At 65.2% G+C, this 12,835-nt stretch overlaps 1 protein-coding gene across 1 annotated transcript; it reads right to left on the reverse strand.

The window, feature by feature from the left end:
• Positions 1-1,742: 1,742 nt before the first annotated feature.
• FSTL3 (follistatin like 3) lies at positions 1,743-11,620 on the reverse strand. The gene is made up of 5 exons (XM_049807946.1): positions 11,493-11,620; positions 8,398-8,583; positions 5,213-5,428; positions 3,290-3,517; positions 1,743-3,176 (listed from the first exon to the last, which is right to left on the reverse strand). The coding sequence occupies exons 1-5, from the start codon at positions 11,548-11,550 to the stop codon at positions 3,124-3,126; spliced, it is 741 nt and encodes a 246-aa protein (XP_049663903.1). The 5' UTR covers positions 11,551-11,620; the 3' UTR covers positions 1,743-3,123.
• Positions 11,621-12,835: the final 1,215 nt, after the last annotated feature.

The raw sequence follows: 12,835 nt of genomic DNA on the forward strand, positions 1-12,835 counted from the left end.
GGTCCCCAGAAAGCACCCTCACCTCTGCGGTCCCCGTGGTCCCCGTGCTGGGGAGCCCAGGGGCTTTGGCTGCGCCCCGCTGCAGCATGCTGCCCCATCCCCTCCTGTCGCGATCCCAGCTCCCCGCTGCGGGGCTTCGCATGGGGTGAGGGGGACACAGCCGTGGGCTTTGGTGGCCTTGGGGACACCGGGGGACACCCAGCAGAGAACAGACCCCTGCCAGGCTGCCAGCCTCCAAGGAAGCCCCAAATCCCCATTGGCTCCCTGCAGTGGCAGTGTGGGGCAGACCCCCCCAGGATGCTGGGGCAGGGCTGCCAGCCCTGGGGCTTCTGCATGCTGCTGGGAAGCCTGGAGAGCCGACGCCTGTCCCGGCTTGTCCCAGACCACCCAAAAACCGGTGGGAAGGAGGCGCCTGACTCACAGCCGTGTTTTGGAAGCCGAAATCTCCCGCTCATCGGCAGGAGCTGACGTCGCTGCCGCAGCCTGTGCCCGTGGACTTGGCACAGGGCAGCGCGCCAGGCGCTTCGGGGGCCAAACCCTCTGGCTGGGGCAGGCGGAAGATGGCGAGCTGCCTCGGGGAGGAAGGCGCTGCGGGCGGGCTGTAGAGAAACCCAGGCCACACACCACCACATGTGGCAAACGCTGGCACCAGGGAAAGTCCTGGGCAGTGTTTTGGCAACTTCTTTACACCCATCCCCAAAAGGGGGGGGGGGGGGGTGTGCATCGCTGATCTGGGCGGGGAGAGAGGGGCTGCAGGAGAGCTCGCTCCGTGCCCACCCTGGGTTGAGATGCCACTGCCTGGCAGCAGTACCCGGCCGGGCTCAGCGCAGCTCTGGGGTGCACGAGACGCCCAGGCTCAAACCAGTCTGCAGCCTGGGTCAGATCCCACACAATGCTCAGCTCCCTCCCAGACCACAGGGAGGGCTGAGGGTGCTGGGTGCCGGCCAGGAGCAAAGGTCTCGTTTCCCCCTCCCCGCTTCACGGTGCCTCAGTTTCCCCTGTGTAAACCCCCCACCCAGGTCCGGGGGGGGGGGTGTCTCTCTCAGAGCCAGCCTGGCCACAGGAGCCCCCCGCTACTGTCGGGGCTGTGCGGGAGCCCATCCACACGGCGGGTCCTGAGCCAGGCCCAGGCTGGGGAGCGAGGCTCAGCAGGGTCTGGGGGCTGTGCCATGGTGGACCCTGGCACAGGGGACACGGCCGAGGGGGAACCGTCAGTAGCTCCCGTTGAGCTCAGAGCGCCAAGCCGCAGGCTGCCGCCCGGGCTCCCACCGCCAGGGAAGCATCGCACATCAGGACCCAATTAATGGCAGGAATTGTTTTGTGAAATACCAAACCCTCATGGCACGGCCTGATATTGGGAACAGATTTATCTGCGTTGCTGGTTGCTGTTTGCTCTTCCTCGCTCTCCCCTTTCCTCCCGCTGCAGAGAGCGGCCTCAGCTGGGCTGGAAAAACCCCAGTGCCAAAGCTGAAGCAGACGCAGCCCAGGACCAGGGCCAAGCTTCTTACCTGCTTCTGGGGGCTCTCCCACCCCAGGTGCCCCCACGTCCCTCTGCCCACGCCTGCCTTGACCCCCAGACCCCCTGTGAGGGGGCAAGCAGCAATGCTGCAGGTAGCACAGCCCCGTGGGAAACAGCCCCAGGGGACACAGCCGCCCCCTGCAGCCCCAGAACCTCCTGAACAAAGTTGGACCCGCAGCACTGTTTATTCTTTTTTTAATAATAATCCAAATTGTAACACAGCCATAAAATGTCCCTAACAATACCAAATAGGAAATGTATATGTTCCCATAGCATCTGCCTCAGGAATCAGAATGCAATCATACAAAAATAGAAAATAGGGTATTTTTATATATATAATATATATATGATATTTATATAAAGGCAATAGCGTCTTGGTGTCAGAGATGAGATGGTATTTACACAGGTGACAACACACAAAATGAGAGAAGTAAAAATAAATACAGACGGTGTCAACAGAGCAGGGGGTGGGGGCCAGGGCTGCGCAGCCCAGGGGGAGCTGGACCGGGGGTCCCCGGGGTCGGGCAGGCAGGGCCATCGCCCCTCTCCTGTCCCCCTCCACCAAGCTGTGCTCCCCACGGCCACCCCGGCCCCACACCCCCACGGCAGCTCTGCAGTGGGATCTGGAGCCGAGCACCGTCCCGGGGCACCGCGTGGCTGCTTCACCCAGCACCAGCCCTGGAAATGCCTCCGGGAACTGTGGACCCCCAGGTCTCCCGGCAGTCACAGCTGCTTTCAAAGTGGTTTTGGCAGGGAGGGATGAAGAGGGCTCTGGGCAGGCTGGCCCCCGGGCAGGGACACCTACAGCAGCAGTGGGCTGGGTGGGTCGGTCGTGCCCCCCGGTCAGGGCTGCCATGGCCCATGGTGGGCAGCGCTGCCTGGCCGCCATCGCACCAGCCCTCTGGGCACCGGCATTGCCTCCAAAGATGGGTGGGAGCCTGGTCTGAACGGGCCCAGGAAAACCTAAACTAAAATCTGTTTTAACATACACATGCTAAAACTTTAGGAGAAAATAACATACATATATATATTTTTTATATATATATATATATAAAAATATATATCTATCTATCTCCAATCTGATGCAGTGCCGTGCTGCCTTTCCTGCCGCTGGCAGCTGGGGCTGAGCCCCTCCGGGGAAAGCAAAAGCACAGATTCCCTCTAGACCTCAAGGTCCCGGCCAGAAACGTCAGCAGAGTACCGAGAATTCAATCCAAAAATAAATAGGCCCAGGGCTGCTGGCCAAGGACACGTGGGGGGGCCCAACGCGCTGCAGCACGGACACCCCCTCAGCGTTGTGCTGGCCGCAAGGAAGGGCTGTACGAGCGCCGGGAGCGGGTGCTGGCCAGCGGAGAGCTCTGCTGGGCACCGGGCATGCACCGGAGCATCCCTGGCACAGCTCAGCATCACTCCACCGTGCAGGCTGGGAGCCCCCTCCCCTGCTTCCCAGCTGGCAGGACCGAGAATCGGACCCCCTGCGACTGCATAACATACACAGGTATAAATAAGGATCTTTTTATCTTAATAAATATCAGGTATATGGTTTGTACAATATACACATAATGCCCCTGTCTCCTGGGTCCGGCCTCGCGGCGAGGGAGGATTCACACGTAGTTCTCTTCCGCGTTGTCCGTCTCTGGGGAGAATTTGGCCACAGCTGGAAATGGAGCAGGACAGGGGGAGAGCGGTGAGGGGGGTGTGAGGGAGGGCCAGGTGCTGGGGGCCCGAGCCCGCTCCCCCCACCGCCCGCCCCCGGATCGCCCCGCTCACCCGAGCAGCTCCCGTAGTGACGCACGCCGATGGAGCGGCCGCGGTGGCAGGTGGCCCGCCGGAGGTGGCACGCCGACGGGTAGGTGACATTGTTGTTGCCGCAGAGGGCATGGTCCAGGCTGGTGGGCTCGGGGCAGGGAGCCGTCCGGCACATCACGCAGTGGGCGCTGCCCGTCTGGTCCACCACGCAGGTGTGGGTGCCAGGGCACACCACGCTGGAGCAGGACTCTGCGGGGAAGCACACGCAGCCGCGGCTGAGCCTCCCCGGCCAGGGTGAGCCAGGGATGGCCGTCCTCCTCCCATGGCTCCTCCGACCCAGGTGGGCAGCGGGCATCCCCTCCCAGAGAAACCCAGGCAGCTCAGGCCCCCTCCCACCTTTAGCTACTGGGGGTCGGAGTGGAGTTGGGGGCTGGAGGGTCCCAAGCTCCCCCATCACCACCGCTCCTGAGGACAGGAGCTGGCAGGGGCCAATGTCCCAGGTGCGAGGGACCGCGTGGCCCCGCAGCCCTTGGGCACAGCCCCGGCCGGAGCCTCGCTGCACGGGGAGCGGGGGGGGGGAGCTGACGTCCAGCTGGAGAGCCCGAGCGCGTGGGGCTGAGCCCAGCTTGGTGCGGTGGGACCTGGCCGCTGTGAGCGGCCCCACGCAGGTGCCTTGGCAGGGGGAGCGGCGTCCACTCTGGCCAGGCTGGCAGCCGCCACGCCGTGCACGCCCCGGCAAGAAGGGAAGGGCAGGGTCACCCTGGACCTGGCCCAGCCTTGCGAGCGAGGGTGCACGGGGGCGGTGGGAGCCTGCGGGGACAGGATCAGGCCCTGCACAGAGCTCTGCCGGGCTAGCGCAGAGCAGGGGGCTTGGGCACCCCCCCATCTGCCAGCAAAACCCCAGGGTCTGCATAGCCTGCCGGCCCCGTGGCCCCCCCATCCCTGTCCCAGCACAACCCCGCGGCAGCAGTGGGGGCACGGCAGGACCCGCAGCACTCCCCGGACACCGTAAACACTTTGCAACGCCGTCCCTCCGCCTTCCTCTCTTTCCCTGCTGGATTGGAAGGAGATTTGGCATCTGCAACTCCCAGCTCGCAACTCACATTTCTTGCCCCACATTTCCCTGTGCAGTCCAGAGCTTGACAGGCAAAGCATTTCAGAGAGAAGGGCTGGCAAAAATAATCATAATAATTCTGACAGTTCTTGGCAGGGCAAGGAGGATTGCTGCTCTCTTTAACAAAACAAAAATCGGGGCTTGATGTTTGTAAGTGACATTTTACGGACTGTTATTCCTCAGCCCGCGGCGAGGCTAAACCCCTGTTGCACTGACAGGCCGTGTCGGCATCACAGGCGGGCCCTGGGCTGCCAGCCGGGTGGGTGCCAGCTCCGAGCGTAGTGAGGGCAATGCTGAGGAGATGCGACTCCCCCACGGGCCAGGGGCCACTGGCACCCATCAGCACTGGCCTGGCTGAGGAGCAATGCGCCCTCACCGTGCACAGAGCACCACGTGCCGCAGGCGAAGCCCTGAGCTGGGACAGACCTTCCCTCCCTGGGCACAGCCAGGGCCAGGCACCGGTTAGAAACCCTCCATGTCATGCTGGTGCAGCCGGCTGCATGGACGGCTCCTCCCTGGGACACGCTGCCTGTGGCAGGGAGAATGGGGGAGATCCGGCTTCCCGGGAAGGAGAGGGGAGGATGCGCCCGGACACACTAGCACAACACAGCAGGGTGACCCTTCTCCACACCAGAGCGGCTTGCGGTGCACCAGGAGAGCTGGAGAGCACCTCAGTCCGGGGAGCCATGCTGCCGTTCACCTCTTTACACAGGGGCGCAGCTTGGACCAGTCCCACGCGGAGCTGGGAACATGAGAGCCACAGGGGACAGGACGAAGTGGGGCCGGGGTGGGGGGTGGGGGGTGGGGGTGTTGGTCACGACCAGACCTACTTTTGCATTTGCCCTGGTACATCACTTCGAGGTCGGGGTGGTCTCTGCACTTGGCCGTCAGCAGGTCACACTCGTCTCGGTAGGTGTAGCCGTCGGAGCCGCAGACCTGCAGCTTGCGGGGCAGGCTGGAGCAGTCGGGGGCACAGGCGCACTGGGGACGCCCGTGCTTCATCTTGCAGACCTTGTCGGGGCCGCACACCACCCCCTCGCAGCTCTCTGGGGACAGAGGGGAGCGGCACGTGAGGACACAGCACCGGCTGCCCACCACGAGGGAAGGATCCATCCTGCCCAGCCTGGCTGGCACCCTGGCCCCACGGCCACACAGGGTGGCACCGACCAGGACAGGGCCAGCATCAGCCCTCGGGGTCCAGAATCCCTCCCGGAGTCACAACACGCACGCTCGATGCCGAGCTGCCCTGAGCAGCATCTGGATCTGCTCAGCTCCGCCAAGGAGCAGGTCCTTGGCTGGAGCTCAGCACGATCATCCAGCACTCGCCCCAGCCAGAGCCCCGGCCCTCCACTCAGCACCAGCTAACTCATTTCTATGTTGGTTTTTTTTTTTTTTTTTTTTGGAAGGAGACATTTCTTTTTCTTGTGCAATGGAAAATCTATCTCTGCAAGGCCCCAGCTCCTCCAGAAGGAACTGGGCTTCGCGAGTTGTCTGGGCAATCAAGAACGCCGCTTCCACCAGACAATACCCAGCCCTGTTTTGCTCCGGGCCTCCGTGACTTGAACACAAGAGCGGGACGCAGCAGCGAGCGCAGATCCCCAGACAGCTGCCTGCTTTGTCCCCCGGGTCGCCTCCTGGCCAGCACAGGGCCTGGGTTCAGAGGGTCCCGCCAGCGCCCGGAGCTGCTCCGGGGCTGTGCCCACGCCGGCGGGGACAGAGAGGGGCCGCCGGCTCCGAGAAGGGGCCTGTCCCAGACGCTGCTGCCTCCGCAGGGAGAGGCAAAGGGGTCAGCACCTAGCCCAAGGCAGGGATGGGGGCTCTGGCTGGGGCGGTGGGAAGCCCCTTGCCCCCACAAAGCACGCACATAGCCCTCAACCCATAGGGACCCTTCACACCCTGGGACGCGGACAATGCTGGGAGTTGGGGGGTGTGGGGCTGCCTGTGGATGCAGGGACCCCTCAGCACCTGCAGGGAGGAAGGGTGGGCAGGACTGAGAAACATCCCAAGACAGGGATTCACCCCCAGGCAGGAGGGATCCCCGCAGACAGGGTGTGTGCTGGGAGCTCTTGGGAAGTACAGATGGGGATTTTCCCTGTGGGAGAGGGGTCACTTTGGGAGACAGTGGGGGTGAGGAGGAGGGGGAAATTCCCTGTCTGCTTGGCCCGGCTCTCCCCAGGGGAAATTCCCTGGTGGGAGATAGTTTCCCAGTTTGCTCCCTGATTTCCATAGCTGGGGCCTGTCCAAGGGAAGGGGAGAGCAGCAGGCTGAGCCCCGGCAGCATCTTTGCAGAGAGCCACAGTAACAAGACCCCAGGACGGAGGGGCATGGCCCCATGACCCAGGGCTGCCGGAGCAAATGGGACCCTTGTCACCCTCCACTCGGGAATGCTGCCGCCGGCACAGCAGGGTCCAGCCATGTCCGGACTGTCTCAGCAAGGGAGGGAGGTAGTCGGACCATCTGCCCATGACCCCGACCCTGCAGCCTGGCTCTCCCGCCCTGCGCTGGGTCCCTGGGGGGGACACCGTGTCCCCAGCAGCTGGAGCCAGGAATTTCACCTCCTCACTGGAGACCCATTGCAGAGCCCCCGGGGTCTGGCCAGCACCTTCCCTCGGGGCTCAGCCGCCCCGGCTGCTGGCGCAGGGCTGGTGGCTGCAGCCCACTTTATCCTGGAGTAACCTCTCCCAGCCCCACGAGCCCAGGGAGCGGGAGCGCAGCTCGTCTTATCCTCCCTTTTCCAAGGCCTCCGGCTCACTGGAGCCCGGTGGGGAGCAGCACCAGCTCCATCTGGATGGGACAGGCAGGGGCTTTCTGAAGGGTGGGGAGTTGTGGTCTACGTGCTGGCCAGGCTTTCCAGTGGTTTCAGTAAAGGTCCTGCTCCCAGACCCCAATGATCTCCAGAAACCACAGCCTCCACTGTAGTCTGTGGCCACTGACAGTCCCCCATGTCCCCCAGTCTCCCTGCAGAGGAGAGGGCAGACCCCTGGGATGAGCCACAGGGGAGCCGTGCTCCCCAGCCAGCCCCTGGAGAGGGTCCCGGTGCTACTGGCACCCGCTGAGTGGGGCCAGCCTGCCCAGTCACCGCAGGGTCAAGCCCATGGTGAGAGATGGGGCAGAAAGCCAGGGCCAGAACCTCACTCAGGTTTCAGCTGGCAGAGGGTGCAACCCCCAGCCACGCCAGGACAGGGCTGAGGAGCAACCAGGGTGGCAGTGCCAGGGGGTGCAGAGGGGCTGGAAGAAGCTGTCTTGTTAAGAACCACTTTTTCCCCCCTTTAAGCAAATAACTACATGACCTTTCAAAGACCTGCTCCTGCCTACTGCGGTCAGCAGGTCCTCGAGCATGTTCTCACACAGCCACGCAAGTGCGACTAGGGGATCCGCGCCTCTGGCGCACGCCAAAACATCTGGTGGGGCTGGAACTCACAGCTGGAGAGTTTCCACTTCTGGAACTGCCCGTTACATAAAGCCATTTCACACACAGGCTGGGAGGAGGAAGGGGGAGCAGAGGGAAAGAAATAGATCTTTTTTCCTTAAAAAAAAAAAAAAACAAAACAAAAAGAACCAAAAAACCAAACTTAAGAAGTTTTCCTTTGAGCAGACCTGGCGAGGGGAGGGGCGGGAGGCCCCAGCCACAGCAGAGTTAACCTGGGAACGGGGAGCCCCAGCTCGGCTCCTCGCACTTGGGCTGCCCAGCCAAGACCCAGGTCACGCACCCCACTCCACAGGGAGAACAAAAATACACACAAAACACGAGGTGCTGGGGGATGGAAGGTGTCCCGCAAGCCCTGGCCCCATGGCAGCATCCATCCTGGAGCCACAGCAGCAGGAGCATGGGGTCAGCAGTCTCTGGGGTCCCTGGGCTGTCTGGAACAGCCCAGGAGGGCACTGGAGAGCCCTGCCTGGTGAGGGGCAGCCCAGCCCCATCGCTGCTGCTTCACCTGGAGCTGCAGGCTCCGAGCACCCTCCCTGATCAGAGCTCAGCCCCACAGCAGCCCACTTGCCCCACAGCCACACTTACCTTTGCAGGGGTGGCAGGTCACCAGCCCCAGGAAGCCCAGCAGGCTGATCTTGTTGCCCGGGTAGGTGTAATTAGACCAGGCCACGTCCACGTTGCCATTGGCACAGCATTCCTCCCACGTCACTCCCGTCTTCAGGATCATGGTGCACTTGGCCTCCTTCCCCTGCTGCAGCCAGCAGATCCCACCTGCAGAGAGGGCAGAGGGTGAGGGTTCCCCACTGCACTGCGCCACCGCGCAAAGGGCAGCGAAACCCTGGCCGGGCTACCCATGGGCAGAGGCACAGGGACTGCACCAGTGCCTGGGAAGGGCTGGCATGGGATGAGTTGGGGAACCTAAAGATGCTCTGTGCTGGCTCCCACCACTCCTGTGGCACAAGCGCTGTCCCAGAGCAGGCGTCCCCATGAGCTCCTGGCACAGCACGGCAGCTCTGTGCCCATGCTGCTGCCCTAACGCCCTGGGCTGCTGGCAGCCCGGCTCCCTGGCCGACAGGCTCCAAACCCAGCACTGGAACCGCAGGGATGTACCAGTTATCTCAGCACTCACAAGAGATGCCCTGGAAGATGCCCAGGCAGCAGACCAGGGTCTGGGCTTGCAGCTTACCCCCTTGCCCTGGTCTCCCTGCCTAATTTCCGCCTGACCCCACAGAGGGGAGGCTTCAGCCCAGGGAGTCAGGCAGGGTGGGGCCGGTGGGCGCCCACGCTGCGAGGGCTGGATCCCCCTGTGTGCACCAGCGGCCCCACAGATGGACAGGGACCATCCCCATGGCGTCAGGTCCTGACACCCACGGCCTCTGCGAGGAGCATCTGAGCCACCGGCTGGAGAACAGGGCACTTGACACAGCCCTTGGGATGGGGCCAGCCCAGCGGCATCGGATCTGTCTGAGTCAAAAGCCTGTTTGTTCCTTAACCCCACGAGCAAATCAGTTACTTTTTTTTTTTGTGAGTGATTCCTTTGCAATTTCCGCCTCTGCAAACCAGCCTCTTCTGACGCTTATTTGGGTTTATGCTCTCATTAGCTGCGTTTGAGGTTTGTTAAACGGCTAAAGATGTGAGGGAGGGATGGGGGAAGGGACGGATCCTGCTGGTACCAGGCTGGAGTGGCTCCCCTTCAAAGCAGGGATTCACCCTGCCCCAAAGCAGAGTCAGCACCTGCCTCAGACCCCAGGTGACCTCCCACTCCCTCCCATGCACCCAATTTTGGTTCAGCCAAAAGCATGTGGGGCTCCCAGCCCAGCTGCAGCCAGCAACAGCTCTGCAGGGCAGCCATGGATGGAGCAAACCCTCAGGCTGCGGGAACCAGGGGCCTGGACTCCTCTGGAAGCATCAGCCAGGCCAATACACCTCTGCCAACGGTGGGCTTATCCTCCACGGATTTGTCCAGTTGCTTTTCCAAGCCCATTTTTCCTTTACAACACCCTGTGGCCCCAATTCCTCCACAGTACCAAGCTCCCTGGGAATTGTGTCCTGGCTTTGTACCATGCTTGCCCCACAACTGTTGCCCGTGGGTACAGCCACGTGCAGGGTGATCCCACCTGCAGTGGGACGGATCCACGCACAACCTGTCCACACGTTCGGTCTCTGGGGTGCACCCCTGGCTGGCAGCAGCGGGGCACCCACCGCCGCCTGAGCCACGCTGGGGTGCAGGGATGCCGACAAGCAACACACCCTGGGCAGGGGGACAGAGCCCTCCCACCCTGCAAGTGGAGCAAGGTGGTCGTTGGGCCATAGGGGCCAGCACGGGGTTCTTGGGGCGCCCCATCCTCAGGGTTTCCCCGGTGCTTCAGCCACAAGGGCGCGGCGCTCCCATGCTCAGCGCAGCCGGAGGACCCGGGCTCTGGCCAGGGGGACACGGCATGTCCCTGCCTGGGGCCTTGCAGCACTTGTACTCGACCCTGCGAAGCAGCAAGCAGAAATCCCGCAGGCTGGGGCGATGCCAAACATGATCCTGGTGCCCACAGCAGCACGAGGGGCCTCGTGGGAGCCTCCCCCGGCTTCGGGGCATCCTGACCTGCTGCTATCCAGGGAGCACGGACGGCTCCTGCCCACGCTGGCAGGGAGCGATGGGGACACAGGGCATCGCATGATGGGGAAGACGGAAACGCCAGCACTGCTACGGGAGAACGGACACCGGTAGCCACGGCTCGGCAGCCCTGGGAAGGGCTGCTGGAGCCCTGGACCGTGGTCCCGGACAGCCTGGGTGCCAGGACGGCTCCCCTGCGAGGGAACAGCTACCAAAAAGCCCGGACGCCTCCCAAGCACCCGCAAGAGCTGCCAGCACGGTCAGCTGAACCGGGAGGGGTTCAAGCTGCAAACTCCACACCCAGATCAAGAACCGGCCGCCGTTCCCAGCTCTTCCCACCCGGCTCGCAAAGCTCCGCGGCGCGGCTCTCCCGCTCCCCCCTCGCAGCCCGGGGAGAAAGAGGGACACCCCCCCCCCCCCCCCCCCGCCACCTCCCGGGCAGCCGTCCCGGCAGCTCTGCGGGGGGCTGGCGGGGCCGGCCGGGCTGTTGCGCCGGTCGCCCCCACCCCAGGGCACGCCGGGGTGCGGGGGTCGGGCACCGGCACTGCCACGATACGGGACGTGGCAGCGGGGCCGTGCGGGACCCCGGGCGCTGGCTTCCGCCGCGGCAGCCCCGGGACCGAGCGTGCTGGAGGGACAAGCCGGGCACCGGGGGCCACCCGAGCGGCACTGCCGGGCACCGGACAGCAGCCGCTGCTCCGCCCGCGCCCGGCACCCACGCGCCTCCCGGTAAAACGGGTTTCTGCCACCGACAGCCCGGCCCCGCGGACAGCACCCCCCCCCGGCCGGGGCGGCGGCTGCCGGGAGGGAACGACGACGACGACAGCGGTGTCCGGCGGGGGGGGGGCGGAGCGGGGTAACGGCGCCGAGACCCCGGGCCGGGCCGCCCCAAGCACCTGCCGGCGGGGCCGGGCCGGGCGCGGCGGGGAGCGGCGGCACCGACGGCCCGGGGCGCCGGGCGGAGCGGGCGGGCGGGGTGGCCCCGGCGGGAGAGGCTACCCCGGTGCGGCCCCCGCCCCCCCAAAACCCCACGCCACCGGGACACCCCCCCCGCACCGCCCCGGGCGGCACTTACCGTGCGCAGCGGCGGGGCTGCAGAGGGCGAGCAGGCAGAGCGCCAGCCGCAGCGGCATGGCCGGGCCGGGGCGGCGGGACGGGCCGGGACGGGGCCGGGACGCTCCGGCGACCTGTTGCCTGTGAGGCGGCGGCGGGGCCGGCGGCGCTATAAAGCGGCGGGGCGGCGTGAATCACCGGGCGGGGCGGCGGCGGCGGCGGCGGGGGGGCCGCGGCCGGGGGCGGGGGCAGCGGGGCGGGGGTGGAAGTTGGGGGGCAAAGTGGTGGGGGCGAGGGGATGGGGGGGCTGTGAGTTGGGGGACAAGCGGGGGGTGCGGGGGTGTCGGTGAGAGCGGGGCGGGGGGCGGCGAGGGTCTGCTCGTCACCGCCTGTGGGTGCCGGGCGGGCGAGGGTGGGGGTGTCGCGGTGGGGATGTGTCCGTGCGTTCCCCCGGGGGAGGGCAGGGGCCGGCACCCCGCAGCTGGACCGCACTGGGATGGAGGTGGGGAGGGGAAGGTTTAGGGGTGCCCCCCCGTGCTCGGGGCGCAGAGGCGGCAGAGCCCAGCAGCGGAGCAGGGACCGGGGTAGAGAGAGCAGGGATGTGTCCCGGCAGACCCCGAGGCGTGGGGGACCGCTGGGGCCTGGATGCTGCCCAGAGCAGCCCCCCTGCCCGATCCTGCCCTTCCCGCACGTGGCTCCTTCCCTACCCACCCATCCTCGCGTGAACCCTCTGTCTGCTTCCTCCCGCCGCCCTCCTCCTCCTCCTCCTCCTCCTCCCCGCAGCAGCCCCGTCTGGCAGCAGAGTTACGGTAAGGTCTGTGTCATGCGGCCCCTTTCATCTTTGCCCCCTACACACCAGCGCAGCACCGCCGGCAGCCCGGCATCACCCACACTGCGCCAGCAGGGAAACTGAGGCATCGCTGGGTCCCGCTGCCTCGAGCCGCGCGAGCCCTTGCCTGGGCGAGCCATGCGAGGTGAGGAGGGGAAGGAGAAGAGCTGGGGGGACGTACCCCCCACAGCATACACTGTCACTGCCCTCCCGCACGTCCCCATCGCCGCGAGGGCTGCTCTGTCGTCCTGGCTCCCGAACATGTGCTGGACCCCGCACAGCCCGGCCTGGGCCGGGGAACCACGGCTCTGCCAGCGCTGCAAGGCTTTGGGGGGTTCCCGGCAGGACTGGGGTAGGCAGCGGGGCTGCAAGGAGGCCAGCGCAAGGCAGGTCAGGCTCCGTGACTTTGCTTGGCCTCGCTCCCTGCTTGATGCCACCGCAAAGAGATCACCCACTGTCTGCAAGGATGGTCGGGGTGCAGTCAGGGCCCCCCATCTGTCACCCCCCTCCCCGGGCAGACCACTGGGGACACTGGC

The sequence above is a fragment of the Accipiter gentilis genome, chromosome 8 (genome assembly GCF_929443795.1).
Source record: "Accipiter gentilis chromosome 8, bAccGen1.1, whole genome shotgun sequence".
NCBI lineage: Eukaryota > Metazoa > Chordata > Aves > Accipitriformes > Accipitridae > Astur > Astur gentilis.

Bases quoted from the DNA above. Each gene is read 5' to 3' on its own strand.
- FSTL3 (XM_049807946.1), bottom strand. From the start codon at position 11,550: ATGCCGCTGCGGCTGGCGCTCTGCCTGCTCGCCCTCTGCAGCCCCGCC. The intron at 8,584-11,492 runs GTAAGTGCCGCC...CCCTCTCTGCAG, and splicing joins CAGCCCCGCCGCTGCGCACG to GTGGGATCTGCTGGCTGCAG. The intron at 3,177-3,289 runs GTGAGCGGGGCG...CTCCATTTCCAG, and splicing joins TCACTACGGGAGCTGCTCGG to CTGTGGCCAAATTCTCCCCA.